Here is a 24,054-nt window from a genome sequence, read left to right as displayed (position 1 = left end):
TGGGGGCCCCTGGGGAGCCACACTGGCTTCTGCATCACTGATTCCTTCTCTCCAGAGCCCTGTGGAGATGCTGACAGAAGCTTCCTTAGACAGGGGAGTTCTGGGTTCTTTCCTCAATGTTGGGTGTTCCTGCAGTATCCACCACCTCATCTGAGCCTGTGTCTCCCAACCGAGACAGCTATCTCTGAGAGGGAGGGGTAGTGGGGGAACTACACCAGGTCTGGGGGACTCAGATGTCTGATCCCCACAGCCTCAGGTGGCTGTCCCTGTCCCAGCTCCCCATGGGGTCCTCAGGGCCCCATTCCATTGATCCCCCTGCAGGCGTTCATCTCAGCTGGTGCTTAGCCCCTGGTGTGTGTGTGGCAGGGGTGGGCGTGGCAGTTAATGGACTTGGCACAGCCAGGAGGTAATTAACAGGGATGGGGCATGTGTCACAGTGGCGTGAGGGGGAGCACCATTAAAGACAATGGGATCCAACAGTTATGAGTCGGGGAGGGGGGAGGTGCCATGTGTGTACACGTTTGCATGTGCACGCCTGGCTGTGTAGGGTAGGCTGGTGTGCCTGTCAATGTGCTCATCTACGTGCCCATCAATGAAGGGAACGGACTACGGGGGCTCTTAGGCCATGAAGCTGGCAAAGTGGGTGCAAGCTCCCTCCTTACCACCCAGGACAAGGCCCCAGGCCCTGACTGCCTGAAGGAATCAAGCTTAAGCTCCTGTTCCCAGATGATGAAAGCTATCCAATTCCCTCTCCCACAGTCTCCCAGCATTTTCCTTTTCCTGTCCTAACCTTGTTCCCAGAACCCCTCACCTCACCTGTCCAGCTTTTCCAGCAATACCTCCAGCTGTGGTTTTAAGAGCCTCTGAGACTCTGATGCTCTTGACCTTGGTAACGCTCCACGTGCCCTGGCGGGTCCCTTCGGCCACCTGACCTCCATCCCCTCTGCTTCAGTGATGCACAATGTAGGCCAAACCCCAGGCCCCCTACGCCTCTACCCACAGAGTCTCCAAGGCTGGAAGTGTGTACCACTTCCCTCCTCGGCCCTGAAGACAGGCTCAAGGGGCCTGAGGAGGTGGGGAGGATGGGAGTGTGGGCGAGAAAGAAGGCACCCTCCAAGGAGGCCATGCTATTCTGCAGGACACTCTGATTCAGCTGCTTGTCCCACCTGTGTCTGTTTACGTCACTCATCTGCACCTCTGTCTCTTCATCTGTGTCCATCCGTCTGTGTGTCTCTTTCTCCTTCTCTGTTTGCACCCTCTCGACAGTCTCTCAGCCTGTCTCCACGTCTTTAGGTCCTGTCCCTCTCTGTGTCTGCATTGTCTCTCTCTTTGCACTGTCTCTGGGTTCACCTATTGGATTTGATCCCCTGACCCTATCTCTCCCAGCACGTTCCAACCTCCTCTCCTCCCAATCACTTCTGCTGAAGCCCTCCCTCCCGGGGGTGGCGCAGCATCAGCCCCACTCAGCCCAGGGCATGAGAGGAGGGCCTTTGAACTTGGCCCTCAAGGACCAGACCCCCGCATCAATCAGCCCGCAGCCCTGGGTCAGACCTCCATTAGCACTAACCAGCCTGGACAAGAGGCAGACACCATCGGGCTAGGCCTAGGGGTGATAAGACCCAGATTGAATCACCGGGTGGGGAGAGCTGGGCACCCAGGGACATGAGACAGCCACGCCATTAGCCCTGAGGAGCCATGGGGAGCGTGGGTTATTGCAGGAGCTGGGCAGGTGATTGGAAGTGATGGGGCTGAGGGTGGGAGGAAATTGCTCCTCCCTGGCTCCAGGGTGAGGAAGATGGGGGCAGGGCCCAGGTTCTGGGATGGGGGACCTCACCCAGCCTCGGAGCTGACAGAAGCCTCGGGCCAGTGGTGGCCTCGGGCCAGTGGTGTTCCAAGGGACAGAGGGGAAGGGAGAGCTTACCTCCTCCCTCGGGCAGAATGGAATGGGGAGATGGCTTGGTCCTTAGGAAATAGCCACCTTGCTCAATTCCTGGCCTCCAGGTATGGATCTCCAAGAACTTAGAGCCAAGAAGAGTGACAGAGGGGAAGGAACAAGGGGTCCTACTTCCCTCAACCATTCCTTTATCCTACTCCTTGCCTGTACCTGCCACATGTACACACACAAACACACACACACACACACACACGTGCGCATGCACGCGCACGTGCTCTCTCATGCATACATGCGCCCACATACGCAAGCCGTCCCCCCCTTTTCTTTCTCAACCTTTTGTTGTATTGTGTGCTTGCTCTGTTCTGGGCACACCAATACAAGGAACACTCACCCCACCAATGCTTCCATCCTGTCCACCTCCACATCTACCTTCAATCCCTCCTACTGCAGCCTTCCTGAATGAAATACAGAGATAGGCAATTAGGGTCTGAAGGTCCGGGAGCCTTGACCTGAGGCTGCCTCACCACCAGGCGGACAGGATGACCATGGGACTGGGAGGCAAACCACAACTACGAGGTGGAGGTGACAGCTGCATGCAGCAGGGGTAGGTGGCTGAGGTTAAGCAGAGAGGGGGAGGGTCCCAGAGAGTCATCCCCCTACCTGAGTCCCAATAACCCCCTCCCAGAACGACATCATCCCAAGAATTGGCAAGAGACACAGCCAAGGGATAATAAATATAATTGCTATGGCGGAACCCTGCCTAGAGAAGCAGGAACATCCTCCGCTCTCAGACCCCACCTGTCCCCTCCCGCATGCTGAGGGTGAGTTAGATGCTTTGAGATCACCCTGGGGCTGCTGGGAGCCATGGGGGTCGCTGAGGGCAGGCTGCAGTATCCCAGCCCCTGGGCCAGCCTCCTAGCCCAGGACATCCAGGTAGACAGGAGGCGCCTGGGCAAGGGCTTGCAGCCGGGTGTGCACATCCTTGATGCTGTGGCGTTGTTGGGGCTCCCGCTGCCAGCAGCCTCGCATAATGGCGTAGACCTCCGGTGGGCAGGCACGCGGCCGCTCCAGCTCACGTCCCTGCGTGATGCACTCGATCGCCTGGGGCCACCAGAGGGAGAGAGAAGAGGGCACACTGGGCTGGGGGCAGGAGAGTGAGGCCAGACCCAGCACTGCCTCTGCCTCATTGAAGCTCCCAAGGCAGGTCATACGATATGTCTGGGCCTCGTGATAATCTGAAAGGATGCAGTGAATCCCGAGATTCCTTTCTACTCTGACACTGAGCAGTGGAAGGATTAAAGTTAGAGAGACCCTGGGAGGGTTGGGCTGGGGTAGAATTGTATCCCGAAGGGCTGGAATCAGACCCTAGGAAGACTTGCCAGGTGGGCTAAGGAAGGGGAGGGGCCAAGGCATTTGCCAAATCCATCAGTTTAGTGTTGAGGGCTGCATGGACGAAGGGAAGGGTTCTCCATCTCTCAGCTCCAGAGGGCAGAAAGAAAACAGAGCAGGGTTGCAGGTAAAGGCCTTGAAAAGCGGCTGGCTTGCATTTTAAGGTGGAGGGCAACCCCACTTTTTTTCTCTTCTGTAGGTGCCACTCTGTGGGGACCTAGCTGCTCTTAAAAGAAAACTGCAGCAGGAAAGATCAAAGTTAAACTACAGGAAGGACTGCAAGAGCAGCTAAGGGATCCAAAGAAGGAGAGACTGTGGCAGGGAGATGCTTGAAGGGCCTGGAGTCTCTTCCCCCCTTCTTCCCTCCCTCACCATTAGAGGGCTTGGGTTATGGGCGGCACTAATTCCATTCCTTCTCTCACTGCTTGAGAAAATTAAAATCTATAACCCTCTCTCCCACGCCACCAGCCTTCAGGGAGCAGACTGCATTAGGAGGAGAAATGGAAACTGACAGCTGCGAGCCAAGGAGGGGGTGGGGGGAGCTGCTCTGGGAGAGGGAACACCTGTGTCCAGCCAGGAGCGCAAGGGGAGGTGTAGGACCGTCCTTCTTACAGTCTAACCTCCAGCTTTCCTGCTGCAGCATCAGGCCCTCTCGTGCTGTGTTCCTCTTTCCACGCCTCTCCCTTTCACCCTGATGATGCCTACTAGGTCTATAAAATGCAGCTAGGGGTGGAGGTCTGGGCTCCATTTATAAGTGCTTTGAGGTTCCCCCAGGAGCCAGTTAGAATAGGAGAAGGAAGAATGTGAGAAAAGAACAGGGTTGGGGTGGAGAGAGCAGTGTTAGCAGTGTCATGCTGGATGGGTGCCCGGCCTGCCGGCAGTGGGATGAGGGGCAGAAGGGGACAGAATTTCCTGAAAAAGCGACCCGAAGGAGCGGGGAAAGGGTGGCCGGCAGGGAATGACCCATGGAGCGGGGCTGACCTCTGTGTTGGAGAGCTGGTACCAGGGTTGCTTGCCGTAGGTGAAGATCTCCCAGAGCACCACGCCGAAGCTCCACACGTCGCTCTCGGTGGTGAACTTGCGGTAGAGGATGCTCTCAGGTGGCATCCAGCGGATAGGCAGCATGGTGCGGCCTCCCACCTGCCGGCGTGCGGGCGCTGCGTCACTTCCTGCGGGCGCCCACCGCGGACAGCCTCTCCTGACGCGGACCCGCCCCCAGTCCCGTCATTAAAAATAAATAGAAGTGGCTCACCCGCCCAGGGCTAAAAGGGAAAAACCGATGGTGCCGTTTCCCTCCGTGAGAGTGGAGACAGACCCTCCTCCACTGGGGGCCGAGGGGGTAGGAGGAGGGTTAAAAATCAGAGCTAGAGAGTCTCAGACACCACACTGCCTGAGGAAGAGGAAGGCATGCCCAGCAAGGGCAGGCACCAGAGGGGGACTCGGCATTAGCGTGTCTTCAGTTTGGATGCTGTGGGAGGGGTCGGGGCGAAAGACTTACGCGGTAATAGTCGGTGCTGTAGATATCCCTGCTCATGCCGAAATCGCCGATCTTGACCACTAGTCCCTGACCCACCAGACAGTTGCGCGTGGCCAGGTCCCGATGCACGAAGTGCAGACCCGCCAGATACACCATCCCCGCGGCAACCTGGCTAGCCACGGCCAGCAGCTGCCCCAGGCCCAGAGGCCCTGGAGCCACGTCCTCCCCGCCAGCCAACAGCTTGGCATCAGGCCCGTGGGACCTTCGAGAAAGAGTGAGGGAGAAGGATAGGCTGGGAGGAGAGAACCCCCAGGAGCCTGAGAGAAGGGAGCCCAGGGAGCTGGGGGTTGGGGGGTAGGGGAAGGGACTCAGGGAATGGAGGAAGGAAAGAACAGGGGAGGCAGCTGTCTGGAGGGACCGGGATGGGGGCCGGCTGGTGTGCCCCACCTCTAGAGCTTCCACTGGTGCCCACACTTTCCACATTAATGCCTTCTTCTCAGGCAGCCCCCTTGAACTCCAAGCCCACTGGAGCTGCCCACTGGCCCCTACATCTCTTGCCCGGGTACACCTCCGACTCAGCTCTTGCGAAGATGCTCAGCATCGTCCCCCAGGCCGGCCCCTGCCTCAATGAAGGGAACATCCCCCACCCAGGCTGTGAGCCTGAAATCTGGTAGTCCTTGATCCCTGCCTCTCTCACCTTTGCCCTCGGTATCCAGCCTTCCTTCCAAAGGTTTCCAGGATGCCCTCCTCCTCCCCACAGCCATCCCTCTAGACCAGTCCCTGATCATTCATCTCCATTCTCCAAATGTTCCTTCTTCTGAAGCTGTCTGAGCTGATGGTTTTGTCAGTACTGCCCTTTCCTACTGGCCAACTTTCTCCTCAACAATTTATTTCTTCACTTATTCCAGGTAACATCTCCAGTGTGCCAAGCACCAGAGCTACAGTGGAGGGTAGGATGCAGATAAACAGGTTACAGCAGTGCAGTGTCGGGGGCACCTGATGGGCACCCAGGGTAGGGATGGAAGAAGTCAGGGAAGGCTTCCTGGAAGAAGAGACATCTAAACTGATACTCAAGCCCTTGGGAAGGGAGGTGGGTAAGCCACTTGAAGGGGTCGGGGACAGGGGTGGGTGAAGGGGCTGGGAAGGAGACCCAGTGTACCAGGCAGAGGTAGAGGCCCAGAGGCGAGGAGAAATAGAAATAGGCCCCTCCTAGGGGAAGTCTTCCAGACTCATCTAGGAGATTTCATGTTTCCCTCCTTTGGTTTCCCCGTGCTCTGTTCACTATATAAAGCTGCTTTTCTTCCATCCTGGACCCCAGATGGATCCTGGCTTGCATCCGGTCCCTAGCACAGAGCCCACACCGCATCTGGTGAGTAAGGGGAAGGGCTCCTCTTTGGCCTCCTCTTGACTTGGGTTCCTCTGAGCCAATTCACCTCCACATTTAACCTCAGGTCTGCCCTCACCTCCTTCCCGCTCCACATCCTCCACAGGCTCCTCCCCATGCTCAAGATAAGCTCATACTCTGGGGTCTCTCCCAGCTGAATTTTGCGACCTGGCTACATGAATGACCTGTCACTCCCAAAGGAATGTTTGGAGACCAAATCACTACCATCAGCTGTACAAACACACTCATCCAGAACCACAGTCCCCCGTTGTCCCTCTTACTGGTAGGGAAACTGAGGCCAGAGAGGAAATCTACTTGGCAAAGTAGTCTCAGATAATAAGTCACAGTTGATTCCAAACCCTGGCCCTTTCCCTGCCTTCACACTGCCCCAACCTCACAGGGGGTCCACCTCATCAGAGGAGGACTCGACGAAGGGAATAAGTGACCATCACAGTCAGGGGTTGAGAGCAGGGCTCCGCCTGGGGTCACATCTCCCTGGACCATTTGTTACCTGTGTGCCCTTCAGCAAGTCACTTAACCTCTCTAAGCCTCATCTGAGAAATGGGTACATTTCTTGAAGTTATTAAAATTATCAGTACAAATTAGTTAACATATCAGAGTTGTTCTGTCCAAAGCCAAAGAAATGAATTTTTGGTAACTTTCTTCAAGTATAAATTGCCATATATGCTAGGAGACTATGAAAAATAAATATACATTTATATTATTATACAGACATATATGTATAAGCACAGACAGTCATAATTAGAATGAATTATAAAATATAGAGCATAGTGCCTGGAGCGTGGAAAGTGCCTGATAAATGTCTGTTATTGCTGTTATCGTAGTTATCAAAACGGCCACCTCCTACAGGCCTGGCTTCTGTGTGCCACATGCAAGTGCACACACTCTCTGCAAAGCCCACCCATCCTGAAGATTCAGCTCGTGACTTCTGCTAAGGCAACCTCCCTGACATTGCCGCTCTGTCCTCTGCATGGAGTCTCCTCACATTCACACATTTGTCTCACATTTGCCTTGTGGACAGGGCCTTCCTGCTCCTTCTTGGTGTCCCACCCCCCGCAGTTCAGCAGACAAGCAGGGATGTGCTTGTAGGGAAGGGACGACAGGCCAGGGGCCAGCGCCAGGGCCAGGCCCTCATACCGGAGGAAGCGGTTGAGGTCACCGTGCCTCATGTACTCAAAGACCATGAGCAGCGGGCGGCCCTCGGTGCAGACGCCAAAGAAACGCACGATGTGCTGGTGCTGCAGCATGGTGAGCAGCTCGGCCTCCCGCTGGAAGTCCTGCCGGGCGCTCTCAGACACCTCCTTCAGCGCCTGGATGGCAGGGGCAGGGACAGGCCTGGGTGAGGGCCCAGCCTTGACCTCCCCACGTCCAAGGTGACCCATCCACCCCCAAGTCATGAACCATGCCAGACCTCAGCCTCCCACCCACCAGCCTGAGCACCCCATCCTGGAATGATGGTGCTCTGGGAGGGGGGCCCGGGCCGGCAATATCACATGGCCAAGGTCTTACCTTGACGGCCACTAGCATCTTGTCCTGCTCAGGCAGCAGGTTGTGGCACTCAGCTAGGAAGACCTTCCCAAAGGCGCCCTCGCCCAGCTCCCACTTGAGCACGATATCTCTGCGCTTGATGTGACGAACACCTGTGGGGGGGCTTGCAGGGTCAGACAAGAGCCCCAGTCTTGGGAAGGATGGGACAGGGCCAAGGACAGGACTGTCCAGCAGGGCTGTGCTCTGCACAGGGTGTGCCAGGCAAAGGGAAGGATGGACACTGAAAGTGAGCCTTCACACCTTCACCAAGCCCCATGACATGATGCGGACATGGGTGGCAGCGGGGTGGGAGGGAAGGCTTGTTCAGGCCTGGGGTGGGCAAAGGCAATGACACACAGGGGCTCCTACACATGCACACACACACGTACAAACACACACACACACACAGGCTCGCCCGCACCCTTGACCCAGCCCCTCACAGGCATCACTGAAGTACTGTGGGTTCTCAATGATGTGGCCTTGGAGCCCAGAGCTTTTGCCCTCGCTGGGAGACAAGGAGCTGCCACCCAATGTCATGAAATGCAGGGACATGGCCAGTCCATCCTCTGGAGCCAGCACGGTGGGGCCTGGGGAGGAGACACAGTCACATGGAAGGGTCACAGCCCAGGCACACACTCTAGCTCCTGTCAGGTTGCGGGTGTCATAACTTGCACGGGAGGAACGGAAGAGCTAGGAAGCAAGACAGCAGGCAGGAGGAAGGGGAGGCACTAAGGCCATTCTCTGTCTGGCTCCTGTCCAACCCCAGGCCCCGTGGGCCACCAGAGAACCCCCCACTGCCCCCCCCGCAGAGCCCAGACCTCCCAGACCCACTTAGTGTTTGACTACAATCCAGCCACCAATTAGCAGATGCTACCTCTGAAACTACCCCAGCTCCAGCACCGACACACTCATATTCACAAGCCCCATAGCCAGTCCTCGTATACCCCAAACACACACTCTGTAGAACTCCACGTGTGCATAGGCCCTCACACAGTGGACAGAGTGGGGAAGACCCAGCAGGAAACAAAGCCAGATGGACAGACTGACAGACAGCCATTCTGCAGCTCCCCAACTCACGGTTGATCCCAAACTTGTTCCTCCGTCCACATTTGTTGAGCACAAGAAATGTCGTAGAAAGGAAGAGGCAGGCAAAAACAGCCAGACCCACGGCCATGGAGACCTGAGGGTGTGGGGTGGTCAGATTTGGGGGTTGTCTGCACTCTCAGAGCTCCCCCATAGCAAACTGTTTCTCCATCCTGCATAGATGCCCAGAGCCAGGCCCCCAGACCTGCCTCCTCCTCCCCTGGGGCCCCCAAGTCACGGCGGTGAAGGAGGCTGATTAAGCTCAGGCCAGATTCTACTGATCTCTGTGCTCTGACCAGAAATGACATGCAGATGAGCCTCTAGCCCGGCCTCCTGATCCTAAAGTCCCGGACAAGCTTCCACTTCCCACGCTCACCCCAAAAGGTGTTTCATCCTTCTCCACTGGGTCTCCGGATGTGCTGTTGCTGTCTATGGGGACACAGGGCAGGAAGGATAGGCTTTGGCACACACTGTCTCCTCTACCGACTCCCCACCCTGGCCCCAGCTGACCCCCCAAGGATCAGGTTAACTGTACCCCCTGCCCCAGCCGCAGCTCCAGGGACCAGACAGAACCTGCCCTCCAGCCTGGGCTACTCACCCACTGGCGAGAAGGAGACTGCAGCAGGAGGGAGGAGAGAAAGCAATCAGATGGGGAAAAGAGCAGCGCGTCCCCTTCCCCCTCTGGGACTCATCCCTTCTTGGGTGGGGCTGGGATGGGGAGGTGGAGCTGCTGGACCTCAAGGGAGAAGATGCACTTGGCCCTTTTCCAGCTGGGCCAGGGATGCCCTGGTGCGTGGCTCTCTCTTCAGCCAGCCCAAGTGAATGGAAGAGCTCAGGGGTTCAGGACTCCTGGAGTTTGGGGGAGGCAGGGGCAAAGGAGGACAGCACAGAGCTGGACACCAGAACCCCAGGCTCCTTTCTGTCCAAGACCAGGCACTCCAACTTCTGAGGTCAGGATCACAGCAGGAAGTGGGCCAGGCATCCCTGGACACCTGGATCTGTACCCAGGTGGAACCCAGGGAGAGGGGGCAGGGTTCAGGGTAGCCCTCACACCGGGGATGGGGTCCTCAGGGTTGAACTCGAAAGGGTTGTCCATGAAGGCGGCCATGACGGAGGCGGCGGCCTGGCCCAAGGGGTTGGTAGCCAGCAGCGTGTAGTTGCCATTGTTGACGTGGGTGGGCTGGTTGAGGCGCAGGCAGCCGTGTCGCACGGTCTCATTGGCTGCCAGCTCCAGGAACTCGGTGAAGATGAAGCTGGTCTCGTTGAGCACAGAGCCATTGAAGAGCCAGCGCAGAGAGGGCGTGGGCTGCCCGTCCACTGAGAAGGGGATGCACCAGTGGTGCTGCTCCACTGCTGGTTGCAGGTGCACACTGGCGGGGACTGTGGGCCAGAGAGGGGGACAGAGAGAGTCTGGAAGCAGCTACAGACCTGACCAATCCTAGGCGGGGGTTGGAGTGTATAGCTGGAAATCAGGGGGTAGGCCTAAGAGAAACTGGTCAGCAGGCCCTAAGAGATTCATAAGGAGAGACGTTTTGAAGAAAGCTGACAGTAAATCTGAAATAAATCAGGCAGCAGGTATATAAAACTCAAGCTTAAAAAACTTAAGTGGTGGTTTTAAAGAAAATAAGTAACAGTCCTAGAGAAGTAGGGTACCGGCTTATGGAAATTAGACATGGAGTCTTTTGGATGAGGGATCTAGAAAAATTAAGTGTAATCAAGCCTAAAAAGATCAGGAAGGGGGCCTAAACATCAAACAAATATATTTTAATATATATATATATATATATATATATATATATATACAGTTTAAAACCTTTTGAAAAAAGTTATGGGTTTGAAATAGACCCAACCTGAAAGAAGCAAAAGCCCCTCAATAATAGAAAATATATATATACCTACATACACACTCACAACTGATACTGGAATTCCAGCCAGCACTCATGCAATGGAATACTACTCAGCAGTGAACTGAATGAACTAATAGTTACTCCCATTAACGTGGACGAATCTTACAAAAATAATGTTGAGGGACTTCCCTGGTGGTCCAGTGGTAAAGAATCTGCCTTACAATGCAGGCGACGCAGGTTCAATCCCTGCTCAGGGAGCTAAGATTCCATATGCTGCAGGGCAACTAAGCCCATGCACCACAACTACTGAGCGTACCTCAACAAGAGAGCCCACGTGCCACAAACTACAGAGCCCAAGCACTCTGGAGCCTGCGTGCCACAACTAGAAACAGAAAACCCACACACGTCAACAAAAGATCCCTCATACCTCAACAAAGATCCTGTTAAGATCCCGCAACTAAGACCCGACGCAGCCAAAATAAATAAAATAAATAATAAATCTTAAAAAAAAAATGTTGAGCAGAAGAAACTAGACACAAAATAATACGAGGTATGATTCCATTTATATAATGTACAAGAACAGACAAAACTCAACCATATTGATAGAGAAGCATACGTGTGTAAAATTATTATTATTATTATTATTATTTTTTGCAGTACGTGGGCCTCTCCCTGCTGTGGCCTCTCCCGTCGCGGAGCACAGGCTCCGGACGCGCAGGCCCAGCAGCCACGGCCCACAGGCCCAGCCGCTCCGCGGCACATGGGATCCTCCTGGACCGGGGCATGAACCCGTGTCCCCTGCATCGGCAGGCAGACTCCCAACCACTGTGCCACCAGGGAAGCCCTAAAATTATTTTTTAAAGCAAGGAAATGATTATCATAAAAGTCAGGATGGGGTGGAGGAGAAGGATGGGGTTCTGAATGGGGAGAGGAAGAGAGTGTCTTCTGAACTGCTGGTAAGAATAATTACTGTTTAAGGTGTATACGTTTTATGTACATATCTATGTATGTTATGTTTCACAAGAAGAAAAATTTATATAACATAGAAGATTTTAAATAATTTGTGGCAGACCTAGGGAAGTTAGGCAGTAAGCCTAAAGGGAACTTAGGTGGGGAATTTCTTCTTTTAAAACTAGGATGTAGGGACTTCCCTGGTGGTCCAGTGGTTAAGAATCCGCCTTCCAATGCAGAGGTCACGGGTTCGATCCCTGATGGGGGAACTAAGATCCCCGCATGCTGAGGGGCAACTAAACCCGGGCCACAACTAGAGAGAAGCCAGCACGCTGCAATGAAGAGCCCACCCACCGCAATGAAAGATCCCGAGTGCCGCAACTAAGGCCCAACACAGCCATTAATTAATTAATCAATCAATAATTAATTAATTAAAAATTTAAAAAATAAAACTAGGATGTAGGGCAAAAGTTCTAAGGAGGAACGGACATGAAGAAATACAGCAGAGCAGTGAGAACGGGCAGGCAGCTGGTGTTGAGGGCTTCAGGTAGCAAGACTTGGGCAGGGGCCAAAAATAAATCTATCTCCATCCCTCTGGCCTTGACGAGCCCCCAGGACTTCCCTCAAAGGATCAGGTTTTCATGGGAATCTGGAAACAGCTGGGAGGGAGCAGCTGTGGACACACACATCCCACTCCTTTCCTGCAGCCCCCCACACTCACATGCTCTTTTCAGGGAAGAAGGGATGGGGGTGGGCACAGGGGCAGTCATTGGGACTCACAGGAGACGTTGACCTGGACGGAGACTTCAGCCCGGCCCACGTCATTCTCCGCCCAGCACGTCACGTTCTTCCTATTGAGATCACTGGTGACATTGGCCAGGGTCAGTCCCAAGGACGGCAGACTCCCAGATTGCTGGGTCAGAGAAGAAAGGGGAAAATCAAGAAAAGCTTTAGCTAGCTTGGGATTGGAGGCAGGGCAGCTGGAGCTGATGTCTTTGGGGACCCCCTCTGGCCCAGATGGAAAAGGGAGAAAGGCTGGGAGGGAGGGGAAGGAAAAAGGTGTGGGAGAGAATATAGCAGAGAATGGCCCTCCTTTAGAGCTTGGTTGCAGATTCTCCTGGGTCATTTGTTTAATGATCTGAAAAATCTAGAACACAACCAATAACCTCAAAATAGGCACAAAGTACCCCAAGCCATAAAACCACCCATCTAAACAGCTAAATAGATGTCACAAATCCCAAGTACTACATATGCACAACTAATTGGAAAACCAGCTAGGACCTCACCACCTACTCATTCTTGTTTTACACATAGTTCTAAGAAACTTAGTCTCAGCCCAAGGAAGATCAGAAACAAAGAGATGGTGCTGGTAACAGGGCAGCAGTTAGAAGCAACGGTAGAATCATGATGACTACCTTTGGCAGATGGAAAAAGAGAGTGAAGTTAGAGAGAAGCTAAGTGACTTGGTTCTGAATCATCATCAAAAGACTGAATCAGATTCAGATTCTCTTCCTAAGACACCATGGACGTTATATGGTCTTAAGACAATTCTTAATCTTGCTAAACCAAGATTTTCTTATTTTGTAAGCTGAAGAGGTAAACAAAATGATCTTTTGACATTTTAGAAAGCTAGTTTCATAAAATGATGAAAATAGATGAAGTAGTGGACAAATCTGATTTATCTGGAAATTTTGTAAATGTGGAATCCCTTGAATAAATACCACGAAAGGTGAAGTTTCTCTGGGCTTCCACTGGAATATGTGAGTTCAAAGATTCCAGAAGAGCTCTGCAGCCTCTTATGCAAGGCCTGGGTTCCAGCCACCCCAAGGGGAAGCCCTGCCCTAAGATTCTCTCAGCTGTCCCATCTCCTCCAAGTCACCCTGGGGTATGGGGTCCCATGAACTCTTCCCTTTGAGCTGCTCTGCCACCCTTCACACTCCTGAGGGGGACCAGCCTCCCCTCCCCTCCACTTAACCCAGTTAGGCTATGGCTTTTCTATAGGAAGTCTCCAGAAAACAGAAGTGGTAGCAAACATGTAAAGCTCCCAAAGAGAAAAGCAAAAACCTGCAGCTTCCCAAAACAGATAGCTTATCAAAGGTCTCTCCACAGATGGTCATGCCCAGCCTCTTGCTTCTGTCTTGTCCCCTTTTCCATTACTCACTCTCAGTGGATTTGATCTCTGGGAGAGGAGAAACCACTCAGTGGCTTGTGGTCCCTCCACCATGTCTGGACCCCCTGCTCAGGGGTCCAGTGGTTCCTCCTTCAATATTGTTCCAGGGGCCACCAGCAATTCTGGGGTTGACTCCACTCCCAAAGCGAGGGCCTCCAAACTGAACACCACACCCCTGCTTTCACTGACCCAGCTCCTTCCAGGGACTGGACCCTCTGTGTCCACCCATGAGGGGCCAGCTTTCAGGGTGGGCACAGTCCAACGTCAGCCCCTGCTGACCTTGTCCATGCGGCCTCCTGAGTCAACTACAGCTACTCTCAGCTGCCCGTCGCCAGCCTGAGGACAAAGGGCAAGACCTGGGAAGATGCCCAAAGACCGATCTGGATAAGAGATATAGAGGCCAGAGAGTGCCCAGAGGCAGGCAGGACATCAGAAGGCCATCATATCTACCTCCTCAGCTGACAGATAAGAAAACCAAAATGCAGGCAGGCTGAGGGATTTTTCCAAAAGTCACTCCAAGAATTAATTAGTGAGAGAGCTGGAACCAGACCTGTGCCTCCTTTATTAATATGCTCATCACACACTCAAGAGGATGTTGCTTCCAGAATCTCCAGAAAATGACCGAAAGGCCCCCAAGAACTGGCCTGGGTGCAGGACTACAAATATTGCACCCTGTCCCTGGTTCTCAGTTTCCTTATCTAGAAAGGAGGTGGATGGGAGAGTTGGTCTGTTGGGTTCCCCTGCTCAGCTCCAACATGTGAGGGCTCTGTGACCCTCTCTCTTGTGGCCAGCACCGTGATCTCAGAGTGGGGACCTAAGTTTTGGCGGATCGGTGGAGCCTGGGGTCCTTGCTGGGCCAGGACCTGGCCTGAGGGCAAGTGCATGCCTGCGGCTGCCCAGCAGCACAAGCCTTAGTCCCAGGGGTCTAAACCATCTCTGTCCATCCCTCACCCTTTATGTGCTTCTTATTTGTTGTCTCTCTTTCCCTGTCTTTGTCTCCTGTGCTCTGTGCAGGCCTCGAATCAGGAGGGGGGCATGGGGGCACGGGCGGTGGAGGGCTTCTCACCATCACCGTGGCTGACTCCTCCAGCTCCGTGAGGATCCAGCCAGCCTGCTCCAGGCCCTGCCCCTCCACCTGGCACTGCAGCAACACGTCGTCCCCCACGTCCACGGAGGCATTGGGCATCTGGACCTTCAGCGTGGGCACACCTGGTGGCCCAGGATGCCCGAGGGGCGTTAGAGCTGGGAGCAGCCTCCGAGCCCCGCCCAAGGGTGGTGCTCCTTCTCCCACCCTCCTCAGAGACCCTGCCCCTGCCCCCCAACCTTCAGCTTCCCCCAGCTCTTGCCAATGCCCGTTTCCCAGTCCCTCTTCAGGGCTCACCCCCTGAGCCCTGCCCAGTGCCCTCTCCCCAGGCACGGTGCTCTTTCCCAGCCCCTCACATCACCTCCAGCACATACCGCAGCTGGTGTTGGACATGAGGGCCAGGGGCCCCTGCCCAGGACACTGTAGCTTCTGTTCCCGCACTCCGCCCAGCCCCTCCTCCTCCCAGCGCTGCAGCCAGAGCAGGGCACAGGTACAGTGCAGGGGGTTCCCCGACAGGACTCTGGTGGGTGTGGGGGACACCAAGAGAGTCAGGGGAATGGCAGATGTGAAGGAAGTACTACAGCAAGAGGGAGTGCAGTTAGACAGCAGGGTGGACTGTCTAGAGGTGAAGGAGTGGGGACACGGGAGAAGTTCCTCTCATGGACCCCCCTCACAAGACACTGCTGAAAGAAATAGAATGCCGAAAGTCAAAGACAGCCAGCTGTGGGCTACGTGGAATTCCCTCACCTGGGCTCCCCAGGGTGAAAAGCCAGGTGAGGGCTCCAAGTAGGGTGACAAGGAGAGAAGGGCACAGCCTTCTGGGGTGACCCAGAGGCCTTAGGCGCCCACCAAACACACATGGACCACTGCCGTCCCACCCATCCCATGAACACTGTGGGCGGATGTGCCCGTGTGCACAGGCCCCGAGAACCATGCCAGCCCCCAGCCCCCCAAGCACACACACAATCAGTTGTCCAGGCCAGCTCTCCACCCCCCACCCCAAATGTGCCCAGGGCAATCACACGTCAATGGGTGGGCCTGAAGCTTCTGCTTCAATGGGGGGGTTCACAAGCATGCATGTGGACAGCCAAACACGCGGTCCCCAGAGAGAACACCCCACCCCCCACAAAGTTCCACACAGACACAGCGACACGTACCTTCACACAGAGGTTCAAGTGCCCGAGGGCACACACACACACACACACACACACACACTTTCTGCTCTTGCCCCTGGAAGTCCCCACACTCACAGTTCCTGTAGGGAGAGGCCCTGGACGGTTTTCCAGGAGAGAGACTCCAGAGCATTGAAGGACAGATCCCTGCGGGAGTTGAGACAGAGCAGACAGACCCTGTGAGCGAGCGACCTCGCTCCGACCCAGTGTGAGGGAGGGGAGGAGCCAGGAGGAAGCTGACATCTGGCTTCCCCAACCCCAGCCCCGGCAACTACAACTAGCCCGCGAGTCACTGGAGAGGGGGCACCGGCTGGGCTCTCTGAGTCCCGCTCTTCTCCCTGGGACAACAAGGGTTAACCGCACTGAACCCCCCTCCCCAGACCCCAGGGAGGCGGGGTGGTCTGAGGGAACAGCCGCTGCCCCTCCCCAAGCCTTGGCCCCAGCTGGCAAAGTGCTGAGGCCCCAGCTGGGGGCAGGGGCTCCATCTGTGCTGCCTGCCCACAGAGCCCAGGACGGGGCCAGAGGAGGAGGGGGAGCACGGGGCCTCCACACTCCCTTGCTGCCTGCCGGACGCCGTGCCGAGGATCTCAGAGTCCTTCCCCGGCTTCCGTCCCCACTCCTCCTTCTTTCCCCTCCTCAGGGACTAAGGAAAGTTGGCTGCAAGGGACCCCAGGCCCCCAGCCCCCTAGCTGTAGAGATGGAGAAAGGGAGTTGGGTGAGGGGCCAGCTCCAGGACTCTGCGCCCTGCACCAGGCTGCCACTCCGGGGACCCTCTGCCTCTGAGGGGCCTGCCCTGACCCCTCCCCTTGCCTAGCTGTCTTTCAGGTTGTGGAGGCTGAGATGGAGAGTGGCCACCACAGGGGGATCCCCAAGACTACCTGCCTTAGCGCCAGACAGAACCGAGTGTGCCTCTGTCCTGCCACTTACACCTGCATGACCTCAGCCCAGAAACTGAACACGTCTGATTCTCAGAATTCTCATCTATAAAATGGAGATGACAGGGCTTCCCTGGTGGCGCAGTGGTTGAGAGTCCGCCTGCCGATGCAGGGGACACGGGTTCGTGCCCCGGTCCGGGAGGATCCCACATGCCGCGGAGCGGCTGGGCCCGTGAGCCATGGCCGCTGAGCCTGCGCGTCCGGAGCCTGTGCTCCGCAGCAGGAGAGGCCACAACAGTGAGAGGCCCGCGTACCGCAAAAAAAAAAAAAAAAAAAATTGAGATGACACTACCTTTCTCACCAGGTTGATTGTGAAGATCCACTGACCTAAGTATCGTGAGGTGTCACTGAGTACGCATTTTTTTTTTTTTTTTTTTTTTTCTTTTTGCTGTACGCGGGCCTCTCACTGTTGTGGCCTCTCCCGTTGCGGAGCACAGGCTCCGGATGCGCAGGCTCAGCGGCCATGGCTCACGGGCCCAGCCGCTCCGCGGCATATGGGATCCTCCCAGACCGGGGCACGAACCCGTATCCCCTGCATCGGCAGGCGGACTCTTAACCACTGCGCCACCAGGGAGGCCCTGAGTACGCATTTTTAACTGAAGCCCTAGTACACAGTCAGTGAGGGTAACATCACCTCATTTTGTCTGTCATTGTTGCTAAGTCACGGACGCACAGAGAGTTTAGAGTACCCAGCACAACTCTGAACGGCAGGCTCCCACCACACTTCCCATCTCTCCACCTGCCAGTGGTGAGGGGAGGAGCTGAACTCCTACCCTCAGAGGGGCTGCCAGGGACTCCAAGGGTCTCTCCTTTGGAGGTGTCTCCTGCCCACCCCTGCCCCTCCCCCTCCTCTACGGAAGGGGTGGCTGTGACTCCCAGGGGAGTACACCTGAGTGGCAGATCTGATCCCCCAGCTCCCAGGCTATCCCAGGGGCCAGGGAGCAGGTGGGAGATAAGAGTCCCGGCCAGAACCCAGGGCCCTGTTCCCGATCCTTGCTCCCTTTGGACTGCTGTATATCTGAGCCCTGGGAATAAAACTGAGGCAGGCACCTATGAGAAGTGTCCCTGTAGCATGAAGCATGGAAGTGAGACAGCAAGAAGGACCTTCCGGCTAGCAGGGGTGGGAGCTGAGGGCACCGCCATCCCTGAAGTGGATGAGAAGAAGGCCCCAGGAGAACGGGTGGAATGACTTCCCTGGCCAGGCTGGGGCCTTCCTCAGAACAGTTCCCTGGGGAGGGCCAAGCCCATTAGCCACCCAAGCCTAGGTGTCTTCTCACCCCCCTCTGCCCAGCCCTGGCCACTCACAGGCGACGGAGACGAGGAGTGAAATGGAAGGCATCTGGCGCCACGAAACGGAGACCACTCTTCACGATGGTGCTGGGGAGGGTGCAGCAGGATCAACACCAAGAGTCGTAGCCCCCCTGGGTCACACTCTCTGCCCATGCCAGCCCTCCGGTCCCCCGTGCTGAGCCCTGGACCCCTCCCCACCCTCCTCAAAGCTTTCTCAGCCACCCTGGACCCCTGAGACCACTGAGCTCACTGAGCAGCCAGCCCCTCCATCCTCAGCCTCTCAGGTCCTCCCACGCCCCTCCCAGGCCCCTTGAGCCCTCCCTGACCCTCTGGTCCCCCAGGCCCTGTGTGGAGCCCCTCACAGGTTTCTCAGCTCCCCCAGGCCCCTCAGGTCACTGAGCTTCAGCTGCCACAGATGCTGCTGGTTCTCGATGTAGCTGTGGGGAGAGGGGATGGGAGTCACAGGGGCCCAGGCCCACACTCGAGTTCCCACACCCACCCACCTCCCTCCCTCCCAATCACATGCACGTGTGCACACATGCACCCGGTCACACAAAAACCTGTTTACACGCGTACACATGCACAGGCATGCCCACACACATGCATCCTCATATGCATGGAGATCCACCACCTCACACAGCCACACCGTCCCATGCATGCATCCTCACACCACCACACATGCACACTCTCACACACTCAAGCATGCACACACACAGATGTGTAAACATATGCACAGAGACACATCTCCTCACACACGTCCACACATGCATGCGTGAACCCCCCGGTGTGCCCATGTGCATGCTCACGCTCTCCTATGGGGACAAACATAGCTGCACAACTCTCATGCGCACACACACACACATGTGAGAATGTGTGGGCATACTCACACTCATAAACACACACAAGTCCATTTGCAGCTTGGCGTTCTGCTTTTAAACACAGAGCCTCTCCTGCACACGCTCAACAATAGGGGGTCGCGCTGAAACGCTCGCTTCCACAAAGGGCCTACGCTCATCCCTGCCACTGCCCCACCCAGCACAAAGGAAGCCCTGTGGCCATGTAAATATGCGTTCCCAAACACACCGCTCAGGGGCCACCGTCTGGGCTCACCCATACTGCTGTGCACGCGCACACGCGCAGACACACACGCACACACCCCACCTTCTCCCCCTCATAGCTGGTCCCTCCCCACATTCAAGAAGCAACCCCTCCATCGCCCCCCCATCTTTCAGCAAAGCGAGTGACAGGCATAGAGGCTGTCAGTCAGGGACCCCTTGAGCCCCTCCCTGGCCCAGGAGGGATCCAGGGAGGAGGAGAGGGGCAATGAGAGGAGGGAGTCAGAGTTGGGGACAGTGGAGAGGCACCGAGTGGCTGTGTTTCACAGTGAGAGGGCAATGGGAAGGCGGAGGGTGGGGAGCAGGATGCAGAAAAACAAAGAGATAGCAAAACAGGGACACCTAGGAGGAAGGACTGACAGGAGGAGACTGGCAGCGAGACAGAGACAGACAGACAAGGAGAGAGACAGATAAGAAAAGGGAGACAGAGGGACAGAGAGCACAGAGAGCCAGAGAAAGCAAGATGGGAAGAAGAGAAAGAAAGAAGTAAAAGCAGACATGCAGGGGTGGGGGATTTCTGACACCCCAGGCCCTGTCCAGCTTCTGGATCTGGCACGCCAGGGAGTTCCTGAGAAGTCAGCTGCCCTGCAGTGGCACATCAGGCCTGCCTCCCCCACACACAGGGGCCCGTGACTCACTGACTGTTCTCAGAACTCTCCCCCTCTACCATGTACTTTCCTCAACTGTGGGAACCAGGACCAGCCTGAATGACCCCTCCCCGCCAGCCCTTCCCAGACTTGGCCCCTGCAGGACAGCCAGGCATCAGGTCCTCAGTCCCCTGAGGTCTCGGGAATAAAACTCCAGTGACTCTGAGAGAGAGTCGGTCCCTGTCCTGCCAACCCCCCACCAGCCCCTGCCCAAAGGACCTAGAGCTGTAGGGACCCCGGGAGGGGGTGAGAACGTAGTGTGGCTGGGTGTGTGCAAACTGTCAGGCAGCGTGCTCAAAGCTGCCTCATTCGTTTGGATTCATAATCCATCTGTCTATGCGAGTCCATTATCTCCTCGTTAGCTCTGCCGGGTGAGGAAGGAGGAGGGGACCTTGCAGGCGGAGGCAGGGGTTAGACTGCCACCCCACCCAGAGGGACAGCTCAGCTCACCACCCTGCATGCCTCCCACCCCCCCAGCCCCAACCTGTCCACACTTCCCACCCCCCACTCCCCCAGCTGGACCTACTAGGGGCTTGGAAGGGAATCGGAAAAAGAGAGCGCTGATGGGGAGCATTCAGGAGCCTGGGCCCTGCTTTGAAGGCCCAGAGTGATGAATGGACGGGACTGGGGGTGGCAGTCTGGACCTCAGGCCCCCTTCCATCATGCAGAAACCTAGGTCCAGACCAAGACAAGGCCATCTTGCCTCCTCATCTCCCTAGGGCCATTAGGGAGAGAGATCAAGTACCTTCCTGTTAATTACCACAAGATACCCAAGTAACTCAGTGCAAATTATCGCAGGCTGCTCAAGTCACTTCCAGACATCGATGGCCCCTGCCTCAGATACCTTCCAGCCTGTCACACATGAGGCCAGGGTTCCTTGCCCATTCGCTAACCCCAGGCCACAGGAGGAGAATATTCTAGCAGTTCCTTTCTTCTTCTAGAAGTCTTGCTGGCCCCGCCAACCACATAGAATACTCAAGTATTTTCCAGCCACCACCATGCGATACTTGAGTACCTCTAGGCCAGTAAGTACAGAATACTCCCATAGGTTTCACCCACTGCTAAAAAGTACTTGAGTATTTTGTAACCAATTACTGCAGAATGTCAGAGTACTGCAAATGCTGGAGATTCCTCTTAGTTTCCAGTCCTGAAGGGAGGAGAGTCTCTCAGCAAGGCCCCTGACTCCCTGCCCAAAGTAGGGAGACAAGGGTGGTGAGGGAGATGGGGTGGGGAGAGGGAAGGCAGGTGGGGCTCTCATTTCCCACATCCAAATAAAGAGGTGGTGTGGACAAGAGATGATGGAAGCGGGAAGAAGAGAGCTCAACAACCAAGCTATGGCTCCTCAGCGCCTCCCACCTATTCCAGTTCAATTCCCAATTCCAGAGAGAATTGGTGTTGCCTGGTCATGACAAGGAAGGGGGAGGGGGCTGATTTCTCCCTGGAAAGGGGAAATGGTGAGGATGCCAAACTGGGGGGCGGGGGGATGTCTCTGCAGATAACCACCCCCTGCATAGGGCAGAGGGTGGACTCCTGGCTGAGCTCCAGAAAGCGGTTTCTAGAAGGCTGGGCTCTCTCAGATTTGATCCACAGAGAGCCCCCTTTCCTCTCCTCGAAGCTGGCACCGCAGCTGCCCTGAGCCCAACTTCCAGGCAGTAACTGCGGAGGCTGCCAGGGCAGCGGAGGAAAGCCGAGGCACAGCCGCGGGCTGCACGGTATCAGGCTCCCGCCGCGCCCGCCCCACCTGATCCAGCAAGCAAGCGGCGAGCCCGTGCCCACGGGGCACTGCTATACCCGCCTGTCCCTGCGCCCCCTCGCCCGTCAGACACTCACAGCTCCGTCAGGTTCTCGGCGCCTGGCAGGTGGCGGAGGCTATCCAGGGCCCCAGGCCGGGTGCAGCGCAGCCCCGAAGGGCCGTGGGGGCAGCAGACATCGGGGCAGGGTGCAGCGCCCGCAGATGCCAGCATCAGCCAGGCCAGCAGGCTGCCCGGCCCCGTAGCCCGGCAGTGCCCGCCGAGTTGCCCGCGCCGTCCGCCTCGCAGCATCGCGGCGGCGCCCGCCTCGCCCCGGCCGGGCAGCCGTCTGTGCGATTCCAGCGGCGGCTGCCTGGCTTCCCGCGACATGTGCGCTGGGCAGTGTTAAAGACCCAGCCGCCAGGAAAGGGCGGAGCCAGCGGCCCCCGCCCGGCCTCGCTCCGCCCCCTCTGACTCCAACCCCTCCCCCTCCTCTTCTAAGTCCCCAACTCTGCCCCCACCCTGGCAGCCTACTCCCCCAAGATCCCCCCAGCTCCAGGAGACGCGGAAGGGCAGCCGCAGAACTCCTCGGAGGTGTCTGCTGGGAGTAGGGGAACTGGGAAGTTGATACATTATTTCTTCCAGCCTAAAGAAGCTATATTTAGGGGGGAGGGGAGATGACTGAGCTTTGGGAAAGCTTGCCGTCCAGGTCATCCTAGCCAGCCCCCGGCCTCAGATCTCACTCCGCACGGGACGCGTGCCTGAGGGACTGTGCATGTCACTTGGGATAAATTAGGGGAAACACTCTCTAAAGCCTAGAAAGGAATGGGAAGTTATCCCCAAATGACCAAACGCAAGACCTGGGGAAGGAAAACAGAAGAGACAGAAAGGGAAGGTGTTGCCCCCAAACAGCCGGAGAATGGAGACCCGGGAGCCGAGACGCCGATTTCCAGGAGAGGCCACAGGGTGGCGCTGGAAGCCCGCGCGCAAAGGTGTGAGCTCCGCCGAGGTTGGGTGGGTGGGGGCGCAGTCTGCAGCCCCCACTGCGCGGCGCCTGGCGACCCAGCATCAGCCACTGACCCGAGCCAGCCGGCACTGGCCCCCAGGCTGGGCAGGGCCAAGCTGGGCTGGGCTGGCATCGATCGCCGTTCTGACAAGAGCATCGATTTCTGCGCGGAGAAATTAATAGCTCTCTTAGCTCCTCGGACGCGGGAGCCGCCCGCGGGCGGAGCTGGGGACCCGTCGGTCCAAGGAGGCCGCGCACCCGGAAAGCTCCGGGTCCCCAGCAGCAGTCAGAGGACAGGTCCCAGCCCCTTCACCCCGCGGGCCTCAAGCCGGGGAAAGGGGAAGGAAGAGGGGTTCTGGAGGAGGGACTTTTGGAGAAGGGTAGGGCAGACAAGGGCCCAAGGAACCCGCAAAGGAAGCCTTCCGAGAGGAGAGTTTTCTCCATCAGGGCCCCAGCACAGACTGTCCCCTAATTTCCCGAGACAGAGACAGACCGACCGACCAAGTAGCCTGAATTCAGGAAGGTGACCAGACAGAAGCGGGGCCCCACGGGGTCATTGCCCTCTCCACGAGGATTTTGGTTGGAACCAAGGGACTTAACTAGGACAGAGCCTTGCGCCCGAAAGCAGAAGTGACAGGCTCCTAAGGAGGTTGCCAGGGGCTCAAAGAAGCGAAGGACTTGACTATTCCGGAGACAGGTCGCACTCCCGCCGGGTTTCAAGCTCACCGGGTCGCTGCTGCCAGCAGTTACCCCGCAGGTGTCAAGGCAGCAGGTGGCCGAACTTAGAACCACCCCTCCCCGAGGAGCCCGGTCGCTCGCCGCCGCTCGGCCGGCAGTGCAGCCCCAATTGGGAGAAGTCCGCAGGGGCGAGGGAGGGGGGACCCACCTCAGCCGCAGCGGGGCTGGGGGGGAGCTCTGTTCTTGGCCCACCATCCCCCTGTATTTTGGGCTTATTTCCCCAACAGACCTGTCCACCCCTGAGTTGTCAGGCTAAATATTTTGGCTTGGCAGGAGGGGCGGAGAGAACCGAGAGGTCCCAGCAAACCAATCCGTTCGGTCTGGGGCGGGGAGGCGGGAGCTGGGCGCGGCCCCTGCGTGCCACCCAGGGAGATACTGCGGCAGCGCGGCCAGCTGGCGCTGGGGAGCCGAGCGCGCCCAGAGGGACCCGGGGAGACTGTCCCCGGCGAGTCCCGCGCTCCCCGGGACCCCCGCTACTCTCCTCTGCCTGTTCCCCGGGCTTCTGCTCCGCCCTCGGGGTTGACCGGCCTCTTGCGCTGCCTTTTGCTCTGCACCCTGTGTGACTTTCTTTCCCTGGAAGCCTCTCTGAGTCTC

At 56.7% G+C, this 24,054-nt stretch overlaps 1 protein-coding gene across 2 annotated transcripts; it reads right to left on the bottom strand.

Annotated features, from left to right (window-relative positions):
• Nucleotides 1-2,809: 2,809 nt before the first annotated feature.
• NTRK1 (neurotrophic receptor tyrosine kinase 1) lies at nt 2,810-22,106 on the bottom strand. Of its 2 annotated transcripts, XM_060088288.1 has the most exons (17): nt 21,817-22,106; nt 18,587-18,661; nt 18,240-18,311; nt 16,078-16,146; nt 15,202-15,347; nt 14,810-14,952; nt 12,354-12,486; nt 9,829-10,155; nt 9,374-9,391; nt 9,152-9,204; nt 8,770-8,872; nt 8,133-8,279; nt 7,675-7,805; nt 7,303-7,475; nt 4,782-5,022; nt 4,265-4,423; nt 2,810-2,995 (listed from the first exon to the last, which is right to left on the bottom strand). In XM_060088288.1, the coding sequence occupies exons 1-17, from the start codon at nt 22,104-22,106 to the stop codon at nt 2,810-2,812; spliced, it is 2,466 nt and encodes an 821-aa protein (XP_059944271.1). The 2 variants fall into 2 exon arrangements, with proteins under 2 accessions (XP_059944271.1, XP_059944272.1); XM_060088289.1 differs by lacking the exon at nt 9,374-9,391 and having other exon boundaries at nt 21,817-22,028.
• Between the last annotated feature and the right edge of the window lie 1,948 nt (nt 22,107-24,054).

Source organism: Mesoplodon densirostris, chromosome 2 (assembly GCF_025265405.1).
Source record: "Mesoplodon densirostris isolate mMesDen1 chromosome 2, mMesDen1 primary haplotype, whole genome shotgun sequence".
Lineage (NCBI taxonomy): Eukaryota > Metazoa > Chordata > Mammalia > Artiodactyla > Ziphiidae > Mesoplodon > Mesoplodon densirostris.
Note: the sequence above shows the minus strand (reverse complement) of the source record. Positions and strands in the feature narration are given on the sequence as shown.

What these genes read in the sequence shown, in the direction of transcription:
- NTRK1 (XM_060088288.1), bottom strand. Translation starts at nt 22,106, where the DNA reads ATGTCGCGGGAAGCCAGGCAGCCGCCGCTGGAATCGCACAGACGGCTG. An exon ending in GAACAAGTTTGGGATCAACC is followed by an intron (nt 8,280 to 8,769) that starts GTGAGTTGGGGA and finishes TCTCCTCCCCAG; the next exon opens with GCCCCACCGTGCTGGCTCCA. An exon ending in ACCAGCTCTCCAACACAGAG is followed by an intron (nt 2,996 to 4,264) that starts GTCAGCCCCGCT and finishes TGGTGGCCCCAG; the next exon opens with GCGATCGAGTGCATCACGCA.